General features: G+C 39.9%; 1 protein-coding gene across 1 annotated transcript in view; it reads left to right on the top strand.

The window, feature by feature from the left end:
* The first annotated feature begins 2370 nt into the window (after positions 1–2370).
* Positions 2371–24871, top strand: part of HPGDS (hematopoietic prostaglandin D synthase) — a 41259-nt gene continuing 18758 nt past the window's right edge. The window contains exons 1-2 of the mRNA XM_011968229.1: positions 2371–2446; positions 10511–10652. Of these exons, the coding sequence (XP_011823619.1) occupies positions 10520–10652 (133 nt within the window). The 5' untranslated portion in view covers positions 2371–2446; positions 10511–10519. The remainder of the gene's footprint in view (positions 2447–10510; positions 10653–24871) is intronic.

Below are 24871 nucleotides of genomic sequence, written 5' to 3'. Positions count from 1 at the left end.
ACGTATCTGTGTACTCATTTAATTCTCTAAAAGCCTATGAGGGAGTTATTACTAATGTTAGAATGCTCCATGAAGATTTGTTTTTGTCTGATTTTATTTACTGCTATATCTCTATTTACTTATTTATTTATTTTTGAGACAGAGTGTTGTTCTGTCGCCAGGCTGGAGTGCAGTGGCGCGATCTCGGCTCACTGCAACCTCCACCTCCTGGGTTCAAGCGATTCTCCTGCCTCAGCCTCCCACGTAGCTGGGATTCCAGGCGTGTGCCACCACACCCAGCTAATTTTTGTATTTTTAGTAGAGACGGGGTTTCTCCATGCTGGCCAGGATGGTCTCCATCTACTGACCTCGTGATCCACCCGCCTCGGCCTCCCAAAGTGCTGGGATCACAGGAGTGAGCCACCACGCCCGGCCTCATTTACTGCTATATCTCTAGCATTCAGAACAATACCTGGCAAAGATTAGGAACAAATAAATATTTATTGTAGAATGAATCTCCATCTAAAGGTAAAGGAGCTTAGGCACAGAGAGATGAAGTTACCTGCCCAAAGTCCCACAGCTGGTAGAAGACTAGGAGAGTTAGGGCATCCCCACCTGGGCTGGGAGAAGACACGAGAGGATGGGAAAGCTGTGCTTCCCAAGAATAGAGGAGCCCTGGGACCCTCTTGTGCCTCCAGGGTGGTGGCAAGACCACAGAGAAGAAGTGCCTCTGTTGGGTACTTGGCAGGTGGAATCTCAGGCAGCGTTGTGATTAAACTGCCACACTGGGGCAAGAAGGTAGCAAAATGAGAATGCTACAGGGGCTGCAGAGAGCTCCTGGAGTGGAGGCCATGCACACAAGGACAATGGATGCCTCTAGAGCAGCCTCTGTTGATTGGTGACCAAGGATCAAGTGGCTGCTCCTTCCCCAACCCATGATGTGTTGCTCTGCTTTCCTCCAGCCAAAACAACTGGTTGTAAAAGAGAAAATTGTAATACAAAATGAGAAAAGTGCTATTTTTTGTATACTTTTTTTAACTGAAGCAGCCTTGTATTATATATAGGCAGCATTATGTAAGGAAAAATATTAAATGTGTCACCAGGAGGCCTAGGTTTTAATCCTAGCTTGTCCCATCAAAAATTTGCAGGCAATTTACCTAATTTCCCTATGTCTCAGTTTCTTCATTTATAAAAATAGACATTAAAAATCATTGAGGTGAAGATAAAATGATTTTTTTTTTAAATGTAAGTTAAAGTTGTCAAAGATAATAAACGCATTGTGTAATTTTGTATAACTCCCACTCCCATCCCATTTGCACTTGATTTTGACACACATGTATTGTTTTTTGCTGGGTAAAGGGCTACACTGTGTCTTCTCTAACTTTTTATAGACTAGTATTTATATTTACTTTCATTTCTGATGTTTATACTAAGTGGATGTAAACATATTTTGCAAAATTAAAAGCACTTTAGAAATAAGAAATATTACATGATTGATAGGTTGCTATTGTTGCCTGTGGAGAATTTTCCGGAAGTTGAAAGCCAGTCAGTCATTGAAATGTTTCATGGACAATCCTCAGGCTCAGTAAGGCCCAGGTAGGCATTTTGTTGGATCTTTTCACTGAACTATCCTAATATTATAGAAGAAAATAATTCCTGTACTAAGAAGTGAAAAAATAAATTTCTAAAATGTCTAGGCATCTGTTACTAAATTGTAAAAGGATCACAAACAAGATGAATTGGAAACTTCTACACTAGGTTTACTTTAAACACTTCGGCTTTTCTGAGAAATGAGAGTAAATGGAATAAACCAGCAGTAATGCAAATTCACAGTCCTTGCAAAAATGTGAACTATAAATTAGGGTCAGTCTATCATCAGATGTATATTAGTGGTCATGACGTGCCTGGCACTCCTCTTAGAACTGAGGAGACAATAGTGAAAAAGACAGTGAAGTCCCTGCCTTTACAGAGCTTACAATCCACTGGGAGAAACCAAAAGCAAACAAATGAAATACACGACATTGTTAGACACTGCCTTGAAGGAACATACAGCAGGTACAGGAGAGACTGTTTCTAAAATAGGGAAGCAAGTCACGTGCACATCTGCAAAGATGACTTCATTGCATTCAGGTTTTCTTATTCTCCAGGAGCCTATGGTGTAAGACTGAAAATAAGTGTACATGTAACAGTGGGCATACATATGCAGCTATAACTTTTGACTTTACCTTGTATGCAAATGTGTTGGGTTAGTTATACCCAGATATCCTGTATAACCAGCAGTCTTTGCAGGCTTGAACTGCCTGGCATGCGTGTTTTATCTAAGAAAAGAAGGAAGAGCGTTAGGTGGAAGGAAGTTGCCTGTCCTCTCACTGGTTTGTGATTATCACTTACTCATCATATAAACCCAAGGTGCAGTCACATACCCAGGGATACAGGACACGACAGACTCCTGAGAGACACAACACAGGTAAGTAATGTTATTGAACTCCACATAGATAAGAAATGAGATATGCTTTACTCTTTACATTAGGGTTTTTATTATTCTCATATCCTGTTTGTGACTGAGTAACTCTCTTGTGAGCTATTTTCATGATTGTGCTCACTCAGACCTTGTCTTACCTGGAGCCTCTCCATATATGTGAATATGTGAAAATCAAATAGTCATTTTTAAGAGAAACGTAGGTACAGGAGATTTTAAAAGACCTCTTCAAGTGGATTTTGACATAGAAAATATAATCAATGCTAGAGGAAAAATTCTGTCTTAATGAGGGTTTGTGACTACTTCCAGAATTTTCCCAAGTGATTCTTCAATCACTTGGACTGATGGAACAGAGAATTTTATCTCATGGTTCTTCACTTTCTTTCCTTTTTTTTAAAGTTTAAGAATTTTACTGGTAATATTTTCTATTATTTTAAGGCACATTTTGTTGAAGCATCTATGTTTTGATAAGAATTGCATCCTATCATCATGTGGCTTCAGAGATAGTTGAAGAGATTTACCCCAGGCCAGGAATTTCAACTCACAGCTCCCAAAGGCTGTTTCAGTGATTCCTCTTGCTTTGGCTTTAATGTGAAACAGTCACTTAAAATGATATTTAGTTGATAGTTGATAAAAAAAAAAAATAGAGCTTTCAGGTTGCTAATTCAAAGTTAAACATCCAGTGCTTGATGGAAATCAATATCTTACTCAGTCAACAATAATTCTTCTATTTCTCTATTGTCCTATAATTTAACTCCAACCTGGCAACTTTTCCAGAACTGAACTTGAAATGCCCAGGGACACTGTGAAATGAGGGAAATTAACATTCTTTACCACAAATGTTAGGGGTAATAAAAAGCCATTATTTAATGTCAGTATATGCAAGAAGTTCCCATGTGGACAACAGTATCTCACATGATTGCCATCTGAATCCAATTTTTACATTTCAGAACACCAGGATCTATAAAATAGGAGTGTAAACATGCTCTAGGCCATTACATTTTGTATAAGTTTATTACTGGGCAAGTTAAGATCTACATCTTACACTCAAAGAAGAGCTATAGCAAGTTCACAAGTAATCTTTGTTTTTATACCTCAAACTCAGATTATTGTACAATTAGTAAGCATGTAAAAAACTGTCTGGACTGCCCAAATATATTTGAATTATTGATGTTTCTTATTTAAGAGTAAGAGCTTAAGTTGGCTAACATTTTGTATTGAATTTTAAATGGCTAATACTTAATTCCTTATGTGTAAGTTTTCTAACCAACAAAATTATTCCAAAAGTTCTCTTTTTTGAACTAAAAATATTTTGGCTGAAGTCTTTATTAAGATGTTTAGTATAGGCATTGGGTATTAATTAGCCTGTGTTGTCAGAGAGTTGAAATTGAATTGTTGTCATCTTTCTGGCACAGAAACTAGAATTTTTGAGACTATTTTTTACTGTGCTTTTACAGCACTATACAGAATAGTATATTGTTAACTTGTTTTATTATAAAAGTTTGTAATTTTTTCAATGATTATGTGAAAATTGCCTCTGGGAATGAATTAATCAGATGAAATAAATCAGCATTGTATTAGTTAGTTTTCACGCTGCTGATAAAGACATACCTGAGACTGGGTAATTGATAAAGAAAAAAAGGTTTGGCCAGGCGCGGTGGCTAACGCCTGTAATCCCAACATTTTGGGAGGCCAAGGCTGGCGGATCACCTGAAGTCGGGAGGTCCTGGCCAACATGGCGAAAAGACGTCTCTACTAAAAACACAGAAATTAGCCCGGTGTAGTGGTGGGGGTTTGTAATCCCAGCTACTCTGGAGGCTGAGGCATGAGAACCGCTTGAACCCGGGAGGGGGAGGCTGCAGTGAGCCGAGATCGCGCCACTGCCCTCTAGCTTGCGCCACAGAGCAAGACTCTGTTGGAAAGAAAGAAAGAGAGAGAGAGAGAGAGAGAGAGAGAGAGAGAGAGAAATTAGCTGGGCGCGGTGGTGGGTACCTGTAATCCCAGCTACTCCGGTGGCTGAGGCAGGAGAATTGCTTGAACTCAGGAGGCGGAGGCTGCAGTGAGCCGAGATCGCGCCATTGCACTCCAGCCTGGGCAACAAGAGCAAAACTTTTGTCTCAACAACAACAACAAAAAAAAAGGACCCGGCGCTGTGGCTCACACCTGTAAACCTAGCACTTTACGAGGCCGAGGCGTGAGAATCACGAGGTCAGAAGATCGAGACCATCCTGGCTAACACGGTGAAACCCCGTTTCTACTAAAAATACAAAAAGTTAGGGGAGCATGGTGGCGGGTGCCTGTAGTCCCAGCTGCTGGGGAGGCTGAGGAAGGAGAATGGCGTGAACCCAGGAGGTAGAGCTTGCAGTGAGTCGAGATCAAGCCACTGCACTCCAGCCTGGGCGACAGGGCGAGACTCCATCTCAAAAAAACAAAAACAAAAAACAACAAAAAAGAAAAGAAAGAAAAGGTTTAGACCGGGCACAGTGGCTCACGCCTGTAATCCCAGCACTTTGGGAGGCCCAGGCAGGCAGATCACGAGGTCAGAAGATCAAGACCATCCTGGCCAACATGGTAAAATACCATCTCCACTAAAAAATAAAATACAAGAATTAGCTGTATGTAGTGGCACACACCTATAATCCTAGCTACTTGAGAGGCTGAGGCAGGATAATCGCTTGAACTCAGGAGGCGGAGATTTCAGTGAGCCTAGATTGCGCCACTGCACTACAGTTCCACATGGCTGGGGAGGCCTCACGACCATGGCGGAAGAGGAAGGGATGTCTTACATGGCAACAGGCAAGAAGGAACCAGGGCCAAGTTAAAGGGGAAATCTCTTATAAAATCATCAGATCTCGTGAGACTTACTTACTACCATGAAGTCAGTATGGGGGGAAACCGCCTCCGTGATTCAATTATCTCCCACCAGGTCCCTCCCATGACACGTGGGAATTATGGGAGCTACAATTCAAGATGAGATTCTGGTGGGGATATAACCAAACCATATCAAGCATTATATAAAGTTAAAAAAAGCTACAGGAAAGAAAGGGAAAGAAAGGAAGTACCCAAGATAGTACTTTAGAAAACACTGTTATTTCCCATGTAAAATAGCTTATTTCCTAATGCATATATTAATATCAAAAGTTAAATCTTCTGCACGGGATAGCTATGTTCATATGAGTTTATATATGTAAATTTCTATCCAGGGTATTTATTAGTCATTTATGTATGTGTTCTTTGAGAAACCGTATAGGTTATTTTTCAAACAGAATTCTAAATGAGCTTTTTATCTATCTGCTGAATTAGTAACTTTACACGATATACTTTCGGGTGTAAGGAAGTCAGTGGTTAATTTTAGATGCAAAGATCTTTAGATGTAAAGATCTTCAAACACTATCAGCTTTTAAACTTCATGCTTCTGGATCATTTCAGGAAACATGCAGTTTTCTCTACATGAGATTCTTAATACAATGACAGTGGAAGGGTTCAGAAATGAAGCTAACAGGAAACACGGGACCAGAATGATATTGGAGTTTTGCTATGCTAGTCAAATCATGCCAAGATAACCTAGATGTTATTTCTGTGTACGATAGAAAGTCGGGGTCTAATTATGCTTATTTTCCCTCTATTGTCTCAGAACCATTTTAGTCTAGTTTCTTTATGTCCTCACTCTATGTCATGTCTGTCCTATATGTGAGGTTCTGTTTTAAGACAATGCACCTCTGAACAAATATTGCATTACAAGGCTTTTTATCTAAGTCTTGCTCTCTGGTACATCAGGTCTTCCTCTTCTGTTCCCTTTTTTCGTTTGTCTTGGCTATTTTGGTCCTTAGCATTTCCATTTGAAATCTAGGATCCAGTTTATCTGTAGAATCTCTTGAATTTTAAATATAGACAATCATTTTGATTGCAAATGGATATCTGTGTTGCTCCCTTCGTACTACTTACAAATGTTATTTATTATTGTCTTACATTATTGAATTAGCTAGGCTGTCCAGCATTATGCTGAATAGTAGATGTTATAGTGGGATTCTTGTTATTCCTGACATTAAAGAAAATGCTTTTATTGCTTCACCATTATGTATGTTTGCTGTAAGTTTTCAGTAGAGACTCTTTATACGGTTAAGGAAGTATTCTATTACTAGTTTGCTAACAGGTATTTTATTTTGTTGTTTTTTTCATTTTGCTGAGTTTTGATCACAAATGAGTGATAATGTTATAAATGCTTTTAAAAAGCATTTAGTATCTATTGAGATGACAGTGTGTTTTATGATAATTCTCTTTCTTTTTTTTGAGAGAGAGAGTCTCACTCTGTCACCCAGGCTGGAGTAAAGTGGCACGATCTTGGCTCACTGCAACCTCTGCCTCCCAGGTTCAAGCAATTCTCGTGCCTGAGTCACCTGCGTAGCTGGAATTACAGGCTCATGCCACCACACCCAGCTAATTTGTATACATTTTTTGTAGAGACAGGGTTTCACCATGTTGGCCAGGCTGGTCTCAACCTCCTGACCTCAAGTGATCTGCCTGTCTCGGCCTCCCAAAGTGCTGGGATTACAGACGTGAGCCACTGCACCCGGCCTGGTTTTTCTCTTTTAATGTAGTTTATTATACAGATGGATGTTCTGATATAACATCTTGTATTCCTGAGACAAACAGAAAATATAATCATGCAAATAACTACAGAAATGTCATGTAAAAAGTACAGCTTCATTAATGAGTTACAACTGTTGAAAGAATATTTTAAAAGGCAAGATAAGCATTTGTTAGCTGCTATTGGGCCTCTGCCAAATCTTAGACTTCAAGATATTTTTGCAGAGAAATATAGATAGCTGCCAACCTATGCTGAGAATTTTTAAATGTCTTCTTTACTTGAGTCATATACAATATAAAACAGCATGATTTTGAAAATTAACAACAATAAAAAACAATCACTTTGTTTTCATGCAGAATTCATCAGGTGGACACTGATATCTATGTGGTAGTTGATTGAATGAGAAAAGGTTGTATGTTTAACGTTTAATGCTGTTAACTTTTTTTTCTTTTTTTGAGATGGAGTCTTGCTCTGTCCCCTAGGCTGGAGTGCAATGGCACAATCTCGACTCACTACAACCTCTGCCTCCCGGATTTCAGTGATTCTCCTGCCTCAGTCTCCTGAGTAGCTGGGATTACAGGCGCCCGCCACCAGCCCCAGCTCATTTCTGTATTTTTAGTAGAGATGGGGTTTTACCATTTTGGTCAAGCTAGTCTCAAACTCCTGACCTTGTGATCCGCCCACCTTGGCCTCCCAAAGTGCTGGGATTACAGGCGTGAGCCATGGCGCCCTGTGTAATGCTGACAACTTTTAATGTTGTAGGGAGAAAATATAATTTCTTCATGCTGTGGAAACATTGACTATGCCAACAAAACCAATAAAAAAATTTATATAGAATGCTTTTCAAATAGAAGCTGCAGGCTGGGCACAGTGGCTCATGCCTGTAATCCCAGCACTTTGGGAGGCCAAGGGCGGTGAATCACCTGAGGTTGGGAGACGAACCTGAGACCAGTCTGGCCAACATAAGTGAAACCCCGTCTGTACTAGAAATAGAAAAATTAGCCAGGCGTGATGGTGTATGCCTATAATCCCAGCTACTCAGGAGGCTGAGGCTGGAGAATTGCTTGAATCCAGGAGGCAGAGGTTTCAGTGAGCCAAGATTGAGCCACTGCACTCCAGGCTGGGGGACAGAGTGAGACTGTGCTGCAACAAAACCAAACAAAATGAAACAAAACACTAAATAGAAACTGCAACTAATAACCACACTTTTTCCACTCTGTAGGCCTTTAAAAATTGTTTTGATATTTAAAACAAACAGGTCCAGGAATTATAACAATTATGCTTTTCCTGGATAAGAATAATCTCTTAATTATTACATTTTTTTATTAACTATTTTGGTGCTCTTAGACCTTTTCCATTATTTATTTCTAAGCTCAACATTTCTAAGTAACCTGGAAAACAGTTCCATTGTTCTGATGGGCATTTCATTTAGTATCCCAAATTCGAACTCCTTTATATGTGTATTTTTCCCCCAAAGAAATTTGTGGCTGTAGATCATGGAATTCTTATTAGTTTACTCAATTCTTGTCTCTTTCAAGGACATTTCCCCACATATCTATACATGTGGTGAGTGATACACCTCAGCTGGGTGTAGACTAGACTGGCTGATGCAAACTGGGCAGGAATGATTGGCAGTAGTACCTCTCTCATTTTAGCAAGGAGCACCAGCTTCACTCCACAACATCTGACACAAAAACCAGGGCCAGAAAAAATGGTTTTGCTAGGAATTACCATCACCGTCACTTCCTGAACCTGGCAGCTTCTAGATATGCAATGAAACAGTTATTTCCAGGTCATCCTCTTCCCACTAGACTCCAGGAATATATAAACTTAAAGTCAGGACTTGGCAACCTGGATTTTTATGATTTGCGTTTAACCTTTTATATGATGTGATTTATTTTTATTTTTGGAGATGGAGTCTCACTCTGCTGCCCAGCCTGGAGGGCAGTAGCGTGACCTTGGCTCACTGCAACCTCTGTCTCTGGGGTTCAAGCGATTCTCCTGCCCCAGCCTCCTGAGTAGCTGGGCTTACAGGCACGCAACACCACACCTGGCCAATTTTTGTACTTTTAGTAGAGACGGGGTTTCACCATGTTGGCCAGGTTTGTCTCGAACTCCTGGCTTCGGGTGATCCTCCTGCCTCAGCCTCCCAAAGTGCTGGCATTACAGACATGAGCTGCTGCGCCTGGTCTGTGATGTGATTTTTGATGAAACTTTGTTTTGAGACTTGAGCCCAACTTTCCTTTTTATCTGATTAGTAGTCCATTAATGTTCTTTAAAAACTTTCTTAGTAGGGAATAAACTATTTAAACGCACCACTTTAAATAAATAATCATCTTTATATGCTTTTATTCATTTAGTTACCATAATTATTATCTTTAGTGTGCTGTATTCATAGTGTTTATTCTTGAATACAGAATGAGATCAAAGTCATTACTAATGCTAATGATTAAGTTTGCCATTGTGCTATGTACCTTATATGCATTACCTCATTAATTTACAAATCCATGTTAATATCACTATTTATCAAAAGTGGTCTTTGAAATTCAGGGAGATTTTAACTGGCCAAAGGCCAAATTCAAAGAATTGAATTTCAAATGAAAACATTTCTCTCTCAGTTGTTTGATCTTACAAAATTAAAATATATTCCACTACAAGTGCTTAAAGTCACTAACCATTTATAAACAATGAAAATGAAGATACAAATCACTGAAAACCCATAAGATTATAATGACTGAATTAGCTGGTATTAGCAAACATTTTGAAATGTAAGAATAGCTGGCTTTCTTCCTCTACAGAGGGAATGAAGGAAGATTGTCAGCAGAGGTCTTGAGATGGGGTGTGTTTTGTGGTGCAAGTAACCCAGTAAAACCCAGTCGCATGGATGCAGTCAGAGGGAACCAGAGAGCAGTGTTTCCCTAGGCCTTGGATGCCTAGAGGGAAAGCCACAGGTGAGGAAAGAGAGGCAAAGACAGGTTGGCATGGCACTCACATTCCTCTTGCGTGTGCCCAGCCCTTGGCTGTCCTTTCCCAGATGTCCTCATAAACTCTGAGCTGTGTCACAAGAGCAAACAAAACAGGCAAAATATCAAATATTACGCATTACCAGTGACTAAAAGCAGGGCAGAATCATCTTAAAGTGGGAAGTTTTTTTTGCTCCATGCTCTGAAGGTTGGTGTGTAGCTACCCACTTAATCTGAATATTTTTATAAATAAAGTTTGAATTTGGTTATTTCACTGTAATGTTCTAACTAGTGCTGAGAGAGAGAGATTCATGATCTGATTTCAACCGAGTTTCCCCATATGTAATTAGATAGTGATTTATAATTTTGGTTTTGAAATATCCTCTAATGTCTCCAGTTATCTCAAGAGACGCTATAAAGTTTTCCAAAAAATTCTGAAGAAAGGTATTGAGACATCTCTAGAGGGCTCTAAAAATAATCCCTCCCTTTTTCTTTTTCCAGAATTGCACCATGCCAAACTACAAACTCACTTATTTTAATATGAGGGGGAGAGCAGAAATTATTCGTTACATATTTGCTTATTTGGACATACAGTATGAAGACCACAGAATAGAACAAGCTGACTGGCCTGAAATCAAATCAAGTAAGTAGCACAAATAATAAATGTAGGAAAAATATGCTTTCAGAACCTTTTGTTTTTCCTCAGGGAAATGAAAAAAAAAAAAATCAAGGTTTTCGAAGCTCATGTAGCGTTAAATTGAGAAGCAGCAGTTCAGACAAACTAATTAAATGCTGTGTGATCAAGCAAATTTCCTATTAGAGGTGAAAACACAAACCTTACAGAAAGAGAATATAAAGGTAAACCAGTATAAAGCTTTATCAGATGAGAAGAGGAGCTGAAATAAACATGAGACTTTTTTTTTTTTTTTTCTATTTTGTCACTGGGATAGATGAAGTGCAAAGAGTTTAGATTATTTTTCCAGTTTCACGACCCTAGCAAGTAGAACTGAGTTTCAAACCCAGGTCAGTTTAATACCAAGCTCAAGCTATTTGCACTAGACAATGCCAAAACAACACGACTAGGATGACAGGCGTATTAACCATGAACTGCCACAGCCTTTGGAAGTACGAGCTCCTTAAAAGTCATTGCCCTTATAACCATTCTTTTTCTTAGCAGAGACCTCTTTTCTGGTGAGATAGCGTATCTTATTTCTTATTATCACGATACTTTACCATTAATATCCACATGTTTCTTCTGATATCAGAATTTGCACGTGGGATTTTAAGATGGTGAATATATAATAGGTGAACATTACTTTTATCCACGAATTAATTAGACCAAGATGGATAGAAAGGTGCAGATATTACATGTAACAAATTTTGCCTGTTAGCTTTGAGATGTAAGTTCACTGAGTGCCTCATTCCCTATTCTACTTGAACTTTTCATTGTTACTGAAAATGGAATTTCTGTATTTTCTTAATATTTCCATAGATTTTCAGCGTGGAAAGGAATCTTAAAGTTCATGACGCTTAGAATGTAGTTTCAGATGTTTTAATAGACAAAGACACAATGTAAAATTGTCTTAAAAAGGATAGAAATTTCATTTACACAAAACCCCAAGTGGGTATCATGATTTTGCTCCATACAGTTGTCAAAGATTAGGTTTCTTGTTGATCTGCCACCCCTTGGTGTCTTATTTACACAGTGTGAGATAGCTCATGCTCCTTCCACATTGTAGCTCAGAGAAAGTATGAAGGAGGGAGGGGACACCTCCCTTTAAACAGCATGACTAGAAAGTTGCATATGTCACTTGGTAAGCCCAATGGTCACATATCACTTCAAGGAAAATTGAGAGATGCTGATTTAATTGTGGATAATCATTTACATAGCTAAAAATCCAGAGTTTTATTACTCTAAGAAGAAAGGAAAGAACAGGTACTACTAAGGAGCAGTTTCTATTACAAATATTATTTGGTCTCATCTGCTGTCCAATTTAGCAGTGCTCTCTGGTGCTTGAAACCTGCTATGACACTCCCTCTGCTAGAACCTAGAAAATCTCCAGTCAACACATTCCATCACTGGATACTTGTATTAAAATGTTCTCCTGGACAAACTTGGTAAATTGCACACACGAGTTTACATTTTCTCCTTTCAAAACGCTTTTTCTCTCCTTTAATGACATTGAAGTACTTCTAAAAAGGGCTGAAAAGTCCATAAGGACAAAGAAATAAAGCTTGAATGTAGATATGATAGCACACAATTCTGGAAGCTAAAAAGCAGACCGAAGAATGGTAAGGTGACTTAGTAGGCCCAAAGTTCAAACGTAAACCTTGAGGAGGAGAAGGCAAGCTAAATCACAGAGATACAGAAAAAGGCTCATGAATTTGTAGTAGCAGATAACTCTAAAAGTTGCGCTGACAGAGGACTGAGTGGAAAAATGTTGATGGAGAGTTTTTCTTGACCTCTTTGTCAGACTTGTGCTGGGGTGCCCCATTTACTTCACCCACTGCACTCAATCCCTTGTGGGAGGGAGCATGTGAGCGAGCGAGCATGGGATCCAGCTGAGCACTTTGGGCACTGGCAGGAGCAAGCTCTGCACGGGCCGTGCAGTGGCACCCAGGTTGGGGTGCCTGCGACCCCTGAAGCTCCAGAATGCATGTTACAATGCTCTCTTAGCCCTGCCATCCATGGACAGCAGAGTGGTATCAGCTCAGTGGGCCTCTTGCCTCATCACATGGGGTAGCTGCCTTCCACCAGCAAGGGCAAAGGGCCAGTGTGACAGCCTTTTTTGGGTCCCTGTACTTGGTGGGTCCTGAACTGTTGTCCAGCGTCCAAGAAGAACAACGTCGTCCAGACACTTGAAGGATGGTGAAGGCGGAAAATTTTATTAAGTGAAGGAAATGGCTCTCAGCAGAGAGGGGAGCTGGAGAGAGGACAGAGTAGGCAGGTAGTCTTCCCCTGAAGTCAAGTCCTTTCTCCTCCGAAGTCCAGCCATCTCTTTGAAGTCAAGTCAACTCTCTCCAGCTGAGCCCCTTCTCTTTCCTCTACCAACTGAGTCTGGGGTATTTATAGGCAGAGGATTGTGGGATGGGGTGGGCTGTAGGTAGTTTTGGAAAAGGCAACATTCAATTGGTAAAAAAAGCATTATTCAGAAAGAACCCATCAGGAGACAGCAGGCAAACAGGAATAGATTTTCTCATGCTGGGTCACAGGTTTCAGGCTTTTTGGCTTGAAGGTGGGGTTTCCCTGGGGACCTGCTGTTGTCTACCTAGAATTTCTCTGCCTCCTGCCTCTATCCATGTGAAGAAGCACTGTGACCACCATATCCCTTCTCCTCCCTAGAATAAGCATGGAGGTTACTCTCAGGGGAGGATAGACCAGAGGCTTCTGGGACAACAGACATGTCTGAGGACACAATTTTATAATACAGGTGGGATTCAATGGAAGTCTAGAAACTAAATGGTGAGATCCATAGCACCTTTCTTCTGCTCTACAATCCAGGCTAATATTCCTCAAGCAGAAATTGGAGAAATTCTCTCTGGGGAAGCTGATCAGCCCAAGCTAATGAACGAATGAGAGTTTCTTAATGAAACAGCCCAGCCCAATCTGTTGGCAAGCCCCTCCCATGCACGATGAGCTTACAGGTAGTTTTTATTTCTTTGCTTTTTAAAACATAAATGGCAATCAAAAATCAACAGATATTTGAGAAAAATCTAACAGAACACATACCTAAACAAAGAAGCAGAAAAAAAGCAGCTCTGAGGAAACCAAGATGATTTAGCAAGAAAAAAAACCACTTCAAACATTTTTTAAAATCCTGAGAAATAAGAGAAGATATTCTATACAAGAACACTGTAATAGCAAACTAAATATGGCCTGAGAAGGACTTTGTACGACTATATTTGAGTCCTTGTAGATGAACTGTAACCTAACTTAATAGGTAGACAAGATTAAAACCTAACTTAGGAATATGCACCTATAAGAAGAGCTGAGTCTTGGCCAATCCCAGCAGCCACACTTCAACCACTCATATACTGCTGAGTGTTCAGACTGTGTTCAAATAAGGCAAACTGTGGGCTGTAACCAATCTAGTTGTTTCTGTACCTCACTTCCGATTTTTGTATGTCACTTTATTTTTTTCTTTTTGTCTATTTGTTCTGATCATGAGGCATCCCCTGGAGCCTCTGTGAATCTGCTGTGATTTTGGGGACTTCCCAATTTGCAAATCGTTCGTAGCTTAGTTAAACTCCTTTAAATTTAATTCGGTTGAAGTTTTTCTTTTAACAACAGGGTGCTGTCAAAAGAAATGTTCAGAGACAAACAGTTCTTGAAAATTAAAAATATGATACAAACACATCAATAAAATGACAAAAAGTAAAGATATTTTTCCAGAAAGTACAAAAATAGGACAAATAAATGAAAAATAAAAGAAAGAAAGGAAACTTGAGGCTCAGTTTAGGAGGTCCAACTTTCAAATAAAATTCTGGAAAGGGAGAACAGAAAATAGAAGGGAGACTAATTTTGAAAGACTGTTCCTTATACAAAGTTGAGATCTGTCTCCTTATAGCTTTCATAGATTGGTCTTGGACTTATAATTTTAATCCATGGAGAACCAGATTACTCCTTCTTTTACAACCAAATAGTTACAGAAACCTAGTTTCTTTAAATACATCATAGAAAAAAAGCTATTGCTGAGTGGTCAGTTTAAAACAAATGTTCCAAGTGAAGATAAAGGTCTTTGGCAGAATTTGTAATTGGGTCCCATTTAATTCATGCATCCGATACCTCAACCTAGATAACAAATTTTGGAACTTCCTTGTTAGTTTCTCTGGTCATCATTGTGAATTTTAGTCCAACTTTCCCATCCCTGACTCTACTTCTTGATTTAGATGCCATTTTCTCTGGACTATCTGAGATCTACAATCACATCCATGTCCAAAGGACAATCTTCTTTTCTTCCTTGAGTGCTCATTTATATTCCCTGATTTGCATTTCTTCACCACGTAAGTAGGTGTCCTCCAAACAAGTTCCTGTTACTGTACATCTGCCATTTAATGTGTGATACCTATGGAGAACATAGTGTTTAAGGTACAAGAACAGCACAGAGCAAAATGGGACCATCATCCCTGTCACAACACTAGACATAATTGTAAGACATTCTGCCAAGATCACAGTAGTTACTTTGCCAGCCACATCACATTGAGGCCTCATATTTAGTGTAACAAAATTCCTTAATGGTTTTTAAGCTTTAGAATACTCCTATTGACACCTCCAACAACACTGGGATTATTATTATTTTTTTCTGGAATCAAATGAAGGACTTAGCATTTGTCTTCTTAAACGACTTCCTGTTAGATGCAGCCCAATGTTCCAGTTGTGGGCAGTTATCCAAGGTTGGCTTTATACTACTTCCAGTAGCTAAAAGCTCACTATCTCACAAGAAAACACATTCCGTTGTCAATTGCTCTAAAGCAAACAAAACTATTCCTCATCTGCCCTTTATTCTACTACCCTTTGATTCTAGTTTCACATTTTAGAGGTAGTCAGAATAAGTCAAATTTTTCTTCTATTTGATAGTTCTGTCCTATTTGAGGTGGTTTTGTTCCACTTAGCTAGTTTTATTTCCTCCAGGTGAAGAGTGCCAAGGTTCTTCAACCAATCCTCAATAAAATAAGATTTTCAAACCTCTCTCTAACTTGGAGACTATTCTCTGAACTTGCTCTGATTTTTACTATCTTTCTCAAAACATGGCTCATAGAACTAAGAAAACAGCTGAGCAAGGGTTCCAAGTGACCTCAGTGTGAAGCCTACTTTTACCAGGTGTGTGACCAGGGCAATTTATATAACCTCTTAACTTCATCCCCTCATTTATAAAATGAGATAGTTATCACCTACTTCATAGGGTTGTTGTAAGTGAAAGAAGACCTAATGGGCATGCTGAATATTTAGTACAATGCCTAGCACAAAAAAAACCCTCCCTGCCAAAAAAGATTAGGCATTTTGATTCCCTCTTGTTCACATATTTTGCTTCAAATAAGACATTCCAACTCACTTCGATTTCATTTGAGACTTTGTTTTGCTCACTGAAGTATCTCAGGCACCAAAAATTGTAGTTGGCACACTTAATACTTGAAGGTAAGTACTTAGAGGTATTTTTATTCCACATGTGAAGTATGATTCTCTTATACTTATTTAGGTGTGCATATGAAAGATACTCGAAGGAGATACACACAGTTTAATAGTTGTGTGAGGGTCATCAGAGTGTGATTGCACTTTATTATTTTCTCTCTTTTAAAATAATTTTATGTCTGAAACTAAGGCACTGGTTAGGAAAGTTGTGATCAATACACATAGCAAAGTATTATGTAGACATTAAAAAAATGATGTTTCATTGATTTAGAAAGATGTTTAAAAGACATTGTGAAATGAAAAATGATTTACAAAAGATTATATGCATTATAATTTGTTTTAAAATATATATGGGAAATCAATTAAAATATTAAAATGGTTAAAACTATGTGACTGAATTATTTTTATCAGTTTATAATTTTTCTGTAATAAATGTATATTACTTTGTGACAAAAATATAATAGGTTTAGATAAGAAAACAGTAGGATTTACAGATAAAATATTAATATGGTATCTGCTATCAGTCTGTCCGATATTTGTGCAAAAATGCTTGCTGCCTTGCTATACATTTCAAATAGGCTGTCATCAAAATGAATCGGGGCTTCAAAATTAATGACTAGAGGTACCTGACACTCACCTCCTCAAAGAAGGATCAAAATAGCAAATAAATAACCACACATCTAATAGAGCATCTAAGAGAGAAGACTGGAATTCAGCTGGGAAGTGATGGGAAACTTCTGAGGCACAGAAAGAAAAGGAAGCGAAGCTGCTGACTTGGCTGGAATCAGCTCGAAGCCAGGAGGGGCTCCCCATTGTTGGGAAAAAGTAAGAGAGATATCCCCAGTGGTCCACATTTACTCCACAGACTCCTGCAATTCTAGTCATGGGAGAGCCCCCTTGGGCCTTTTGGGCCCTGAGACTAGGGTAGGGAGTGCCTGGAGTCCGTGTGAGAACATTGTTCCAGAGAGAAAGTTTGTGCTGTGTCCTACACACCCCCTGAGACCCAAGTAACTGTAACATGGTGCCACTTGGAGAACCCAGTCCCCACCAGACTATATTTTTGCCCTGGAACCCAAAAGACCCTGCATCTCCCCATCCTTGGAGCCATGCTGACATCCCCCTACAACCACCCAGAGGGCTGCAGCATTGCAATGCTGGCTTCACTCAGTGTTGTGGCTGGGTCCCCAGCACTTTAGCCCATGTGGTGTCCTAAACCTGGGGGAATGGACAGTGTTGCATATCAGAGAGGCTGCTGCTGTAACATAGGAAGCTAAAGCATGCACTCTCCAGAGTCTGAGAGCTGCCTGCCTGGGGCTGTTGCCACAGACAGCAAACATGCCTTCTCTAACATCAGGGCCACAATGTACCCGCATGTGCCTTTATGAAGCCTGGGGACCAGCTCACCGATATGCCATTCCAGGATCTGAGGATAGTACTGCCCCATCCATCACCACTAGCACTTACATGCACCATCTGGGGGCCTGAGGACCAGCCCACCCCTCCCACGACCACTGCCACTGGCACCCAAGCACATTATCCAGGGGTCTGGGGAACAATGTGCCCTGCCTGCTGCCACTGGCACAAACATGCACTATCAGGAGACTTGAGGACAGGCCCATCCTGTCTGTCACTGCTGCTGCCAATTCCTTAATGCATTGTCCAGTGGCCTGAGGATCAACCTTCTCCACCAGCCACCACCAGGGCTTCTGCACATTATCCGGGCGCCTGAGGTCAGGCCTGTTCTGCTTGCCACTATCACTGGGACTCACATGCATTGTCTAGGGGGCTGGATCTGCCTTGCCCAGCACTGCTGGTACCAGTGCATCCCATTCAGGGGCCTAGGAATCCACACACCCAGCCCACTGTAGCCACTGGTGCCTAAGGACCAGTCCACTTGGCATCCCCCTCACTAGCAAAGCCTCACCACAGCCTCCACTAATAACTACAGCCTAAGCCACTGAGAAACTCACAGGCACCACTGACGCTGACTATAGCTGAAGAAATCATATGAAGACTACATTATTGCACCCACTCAGAATCAAAGCTAAAGTACCCTACTCAACCAGCACTATAGATACATCTATAGGAAAAATGCTTTCCCTATAAAAATCAATCCATAAAATTGAAAGGAGCGACTATCATACCAGATGCACAGAAATCAACATAAAGACACAAGAAATATGAAAAAGGAAGGAAACAAGACATCTCCAAAGGAACACAATAATTCTCCAGTAACCAATTCCATAAAAAAGGAAATACATAAAATGCCTAAAAAAAGAATTGATAATAATGGTATTAAAGAAACTCAGTGAGATACAAAAGAATAAGGATAATACAAAGAAATCAGGAAGACAATGATCTGATTGAGAAATTAAAAAAAACAGATAGATATTATAAGAAATATCCAAACAGAATTCTGGAGCTAAAGAATTCAATGAATGAAAAAAAAAAAAAAATACAACTAGAGCATCAACAGTAGACTAGATCAAGCAGAAGAAATTCTGAACTTGAAGACAGGTCTTTTGAAATAACCCAGTCATACTCAAGAAAAAAAATAAAATGGAAGAAAGCCTGCATTACATCATTTGGGACACCATAAAGCAACCAAATGTTTGAATTTTGGGATTTGGGGAATTCCAGAAGGAGAAGAGATGGACGAAGACATAGAAAACCAATTAACCAAATGATAGTTAAAACTTCCCAAGTCTAGCAAGAGATTTAGACATCCAGATACATGAAGCTTGGGTAAGATTCAACATTAAAGTCATTAAACATGAAAGACAAACTGTCAAAACTCAAGGACAAAGAGAATTCCAAAAATAGGAAGAGAAAAGTATCAAGTCATATGAAAAGGAATCCCCATCAGACTAACAGTAGATTTCTCAGCAGAAATCTTAGAGACTAGGAGAGAATGGAATGATATATTCAAAGTGCTGAAAGAAAAAATAAATAAATAAATAAAAAACCTGCGTACCAAGAATACTATGACCAGCAAAGTTGTCCTTCAAAAATGAAGGAGAGATCTGTGCCACGATGGCCAAAGGGGAACAGTTCCGGTCTGCAGCTCCCAGCGTGATTGACACAGAAGACAGGTGATTTCTGCATTTCCAACTGAGGTACCTGGTTCATCTAATTGGGACTGGTTGGACAGTAGGTGCGGCCCATGGAGGGTGAGCCAAAGTAGGGCAGGGCAGCGCCTCACCCAGGAAGTGCATGGGGTCAGGGGATTTTCCTTTCCTAGCCAAGGGAAGCCATGACAGACTGTATCTGGAAAATCGGGACATTGCCACCCAAATACTGTGCTTTTCCAATGGTCTTAGCAAACGGCCCACCAGGAGATTATATCCTGTGCCTGGCTCAGCGGGTCCCATGCCCACGAAGCCTTGCTCATTGCTAGCACAGCAGTCCAAGATCAAACTGTGAGGTGGCAGCCTGGCTAGGGGAGGGGCGTCTGCCATTGCTGAGGCTTGAGTAGGTAAACAAAGTGGCCAGGAAGCTCAAACTGGGTGGAGCCCACCGCAGCTCAGTGAGGCCTGCCTTCCTGTGTAGACTCTACCTCTGGAGGCAGTGCATAACTGAACAAAAGGCAGCAGAAACTTCTGCAGACTTAAACATCCCTGTGTGACACCTCTGGAGAGCAGTGGTTCTCCCAGCATGGTGTTTGAGCTCTGAGAATGGACAGATTGCCTTCTCAAGTGGGTCCCTGACCCCTGTGTGGCCTAACTGGGAGACACCTCCCAGTAGGGGGCGACTGACACCTCATACAGGCTGGTGCCCCTCTGAGATGAAGCCTCCAGAGGAAGGATCAGGCAGCAATATTGGCCGTTCTGCAATGTTTGCTGTTCTGCAGCCTCCACTGGTGATACCCAGGCAAACAGGATCTGGAGTGGACCTCCAGGAAACCCCAACAGACCTGCAGCTGAGGGTCCTGACTGTTAGAAGGAAAACTAACAAACAGAAAGGAAGAGCATTAACATCAACAAAAAGGACATCCACACCAAAACCCCATCTGTAGGTCACCATCATCAAAGACCAAAAGTAGATAAAACCAAAAGATGGGGAGAAACCAGAGCAAAAAGCCTGAAAATTCTAAAAACCAGAGAGCCAGGATTCCAGCTCTTTGCCAGCAACAGAACAAAGCTCGATGGAGAATGACTTTTGACGAGTTGACAGAAGTAGGCTTCAGAAGGTTGGTAATAACAAACTTCTCTGAGCTAAAGGAGGATGTTCGAACCCATAGCAAGGAAGCTAAAAACCTTGAAAAAAGATTAGACAAATGGCTAACTAGAATAAACAGTGTAGAGAAGACATTAAATGACCTGATGGAACTGAAAACTATGGCATGGGAATTATGTGACACATGCACAAGCTTCAGTAGCCAGTTTGATAAAGTGGAAGAAAGGTTATCAATGATTGAAGATCAAATTAATAAAATGAAGTGAGAAGAGAAGTTTAGAGAAAAAAGAGTAAAAAGAAATGAACAAAGCCTCCAAGAAATATGGGACTGTGTGAAAAGACCAAATCTACGTTTGATTGGTGTACCTGAAAGTGACAGGGAGAATGGAACCAAGCTGGAAAACACTCTTCAGGATATTATCCAGGAGAACTTCCTCAACCTAGCAAGACAGGCCAACATTCAAATTCAGGAAATACAGAGAATACTACAAAGATACTCCTCAAGAAGAGCAACCCCAAGACACATAATTGTCAGATTCACAAAGGTTGAAATGAAGGAAAAAATGTTAAGGGCAGTCAGAGGGAAAGGTTGGGTTACCCACAAAGGGAAGCCCATCAGACTAACCGCAGATCTCTTGGCAGAAACTCTACAAGCCAGAAGAGAGTGGGAGCCAATATTCAACATTCTTAAAGAATTTTCAACTCAGAATTTCATATCCAGCAAAACTAAACTTCATAAGTGTAGGAGAAATAAAATCCTTTACAGACAAGTAAATGCTGAGAGACTTTATCACCACCAGGTCTGCCTTACAAGAGCTCCTGTAGGAAGCACTAAACACAGAAAGGATCAACCAGTACCAGCCACTGCAAAAACATGCCAAATTGTAAAGACCATTGATGCTAGGAAGAAACTGCATCAGCTAATGGGCAAAATAACCAGTTAACATCATAATAACAGGATCAAATTCACATATAACAATATTAACTTTAAATGTAAATGGGATAAATGCCCCAAATAAAAGACACAGACTGGCAAATTGGATAAAGTGTTAGGATCCATCAGTGTGCTGTATTCCGGAGATGCATCTCACATGCAGAGACACATGTAGGCTCAAAATAAAGGGATAGAGGAAGAACTACCAAGCAAATGGAAATTTAAAAAAAAATCAGGGGTGTTGTGTTCTAGTCTCTGATAAAACAGACTTTAAACCAACAAAGATCAAAAGATACAAAGAAGGAAATAACATAATGGTAAAGGGATCAACTCTACAAGAAGAGGTAACTATCCTAAATATAAATGCACACAATACAGGAGCACCCAGATTCATAAAGCAAGTCCTTAGAACCTACAAAGAGACTTAGACCCCCACACAACAATAATGGGAGACTTTAACAACCCACTGTCAATATTAGACAGGTCGATGAGACAGAAGGCTAACAAGGATATCCAGAACTTGAACTCAGCTTTGCACCAAGTGGACCTAATAGACATCTACAGAACTCTCCACTCTAATTCAACAGAATATACATTCTTCTCAGCACCACATTGCACTTAATCCAAAATTGACCACATAGTTGGAAGTAAAGCACTCCTCAGAAAATGTAAAAGAACAGAAATCACAACAAACTGTCTCTCAGACCACAGTGCAATCAAATTAGAACTCAGGATTAAGAAACTCACTCAAAAACCGCTCAACTACCTGGAAACTGAACAACGTGCTCCTGAATGACTACTGGCTAAATAACGAAATGATGGCAGAAATAAAGATGTTATTTGAAACCAATGAGAACAAAGACACAACATACCAGGATCTCTGGGACACATTTAAAGCAGTGTGTAGAGCGAAATTTATAGCACTAAATGAAAGAGAGAAAGCGGGAAAGATCTAAAATCAACACCTTAACATCACAATTAAAATAACTGGAGAAGCAAGAGCAAACAAATTCAAAAGCTAGCAGAAGGCAAGAAATAGTTAGAACTGAAGGAGATAGAGAAATAAAAAAAAAAAACCTTCAAAAAATCAATGAATCCAGGAGCTGGTTTTTTGAAAAGATCAACAAAATTGATAGACCACTAGCAAGACTAATAAAGAAGAAAAGAGAGAAGAATCAAATAGACTCAATAAAAAGTGATAAAGGGGATATCACTACCAATCCCACCGACATACAGACTAACACCAGAGAATACTATAAACACCTCTACACGAATAAACTAGAACATCTAGAAGAAATGGATAAATTCCTGGACAATACACCCTCCCAAGACTAAACCAGGAAGAAGTTGAATCCCTGAATAGACCAGTAACAGGCTCTGAAACTGAGGCAGTAATTAATAGCCTACCAACCAAAAAAGTCCAGGACCAGACAGATTCATAGCCGAATTCTACCAGAGATACAAAGAAGAGCTGGCACCATTCCTTCCCAAAACTATTCCAATCAATAGAAAAAGAGGGAATCCTCCCTAACTCATTTTGTGAGACCAGTATCATCCTGATGCCAAAGCCTGGCAGAGATACAACAAAAAAAGAGAATTTTAGACCAATAGCCCTGATGAACATGGATGTGAAAATCCTCAATAAAATACTTGCAAATCGAATCCAGCAGCACATCAAAAAGCTTATCCACCAAGATCAAGTGGGCTTCATCCCTGGGATGCAAGGCTGGTTCAACATATGTGAATCAATAAACGTAATCCATCACATAAACAGAACCAAAGGCAAAAACCACATGATTATCTCATATATGCAGAAAAGGCCTTCGACAAAATTCAACAGCCCTTTATGCTAAAAACTCTCAATAAACTAGGTATTGATGGAACATATCTCAAAAATACTAAGAGCTATTTATGACAAGCCCACAACCAATATCATACTGAATGGGCAAAAACTGGAAGCATTCCCTTTGAAAACTGGCATGAGACAGGGATGCCCTCTCTCACCACTCCTATTCAACATAGTGTTGGAAGTTCTTGCCAGGGCAATCAGGCAAGAGAAAGAAATAAAGGGTATTCAATTAGAAAAAGAGGAAGTTAAATTGTCCCTGTTTGCAGATGACATGATTGTATATTTAGAGAACCCCATCGTCTCAGTCCAAAATCTCCTGAAGCTGATAAGCAACTTCAGCAAATCTCAGGATACAAAATCAATGTGCAAAAACCACAAGCATTCCTATACACCAGTAATAGACAAACAGCCAAATCATGAGTGAACTCCCATTTACAATTGCTACAAAGAGAATAAAATACCTAGGAATCCAACTTACAAGAGATGTGAAGGACCTCTTCAAAGAGAACTACAAACCACTGCTCAATGAAATAAAAGAGGGCACAAACAAATGGAAGAACATTCCATGCTCATGGATAGAAAGAATCAGTATCATGAAAATGGCCCTACTGCCCATGGTAATTTATAGATTCAGTGCCATCCCCATTAAGCTACCAATGACTTTCTTCACAGAATTGGAAAAAACTACTTTAAAGTTCATATGGAACCAAAAAAGAGCCTGCATTGCCAAGACAATCCTAAGCCAAAAGAACAAAATGCTACTTGACTTCACACTATACTACAAGGCTACAGTAACCAAAACAGCATGGTACTGGTACCAAAACTGAGAGATAGACCAACAGAACAGAACAGAGCCTTCAGTAATAACACCACACATCTACAACCATCTGATCTTTGACAAACCTGACAAAAACAAGCAATAGGACAAGGATTCCCTATTTAATAAATGGTGCTGGGAAAACTGGCTAACCATATGTAGAAGCTGAAACTGGATCCCTTCCTGACACCTTATACAAAAATTGAATCAAAATGGATTAAAGACTTAAATGTTAGATCGAAAACCATAAAAACCCTAAAAGAAAACCTAGGCAATACCATACAGGACATAGGCATGGGCAAGGACTTCATGACTAAAACAACAAAAGCAATGGCAACAAAAGCCAAAATTGACAACTTGGATCTAAGTAAACTAAAGAGCTTCTGCACAGCAAAAGAAACTACCATCAGAGTGAAAAGGCAATCTACAGAATGGGAGAAAAGTTTTGTAATCTACCCATCTGGCAAAGGGCTAATATCCAGAATCCACAAAGAACTTAAACAAATTTACAAGAACAAATCAAACAACCCATCAAAAAGTGGGCAAAGGATATGAACAGACACTTCTCAAAAGAAGACATTTATGCAGCCAACAGACACATGTAAAAATGCTCATGATCACTAGTCATCAGAGAAATGCAAATCCAAACCACAATGAGATACAATCTCATACTAGTTAGAATGGCAATCATTAAAAAGTCAGGAAACAACAGGTGCTGGAGAGGAATGGTGATCATTAAACAGTCAGGAAACAACAGATCAGGCTGGAGAGGATGTGGAGAAATAGGAACGCTTTTACACTGTTGGTGGGACTGTAAACTAATTCAACCATTGTGGAAGAGAGTGTGATGATTCCTCAAGGATCTAGAACTAGAAGTACCATATGACCCAGCCATCCCATTACTGGGTATATACCCAAAGGATTATAAATTATGCTACTATAAAGACACATGCACA

Source organism: Mandrillus leucophaeus, unplaced genomic scaffold (assembly GCF_000951045.1).
Source record: "Mandrillus leucophaeus isolate KB7577 unplaced genomic scaffold, Mleu.le_1.0 Scaffold832, whole genome shotgun sequence".
NCBI classification, from domain to species: domain Eukaryota; kingdom Metazoa; phylum Chordata; class Mammalia; order Primates; family Cercopithecidae; genus Mandrillus; species Mandrillus leucophaeus.
Note: the sequence above shows the minus strand (reverse complement) of the source record. Positions and strands in the feature narration are given on the sequence as shown.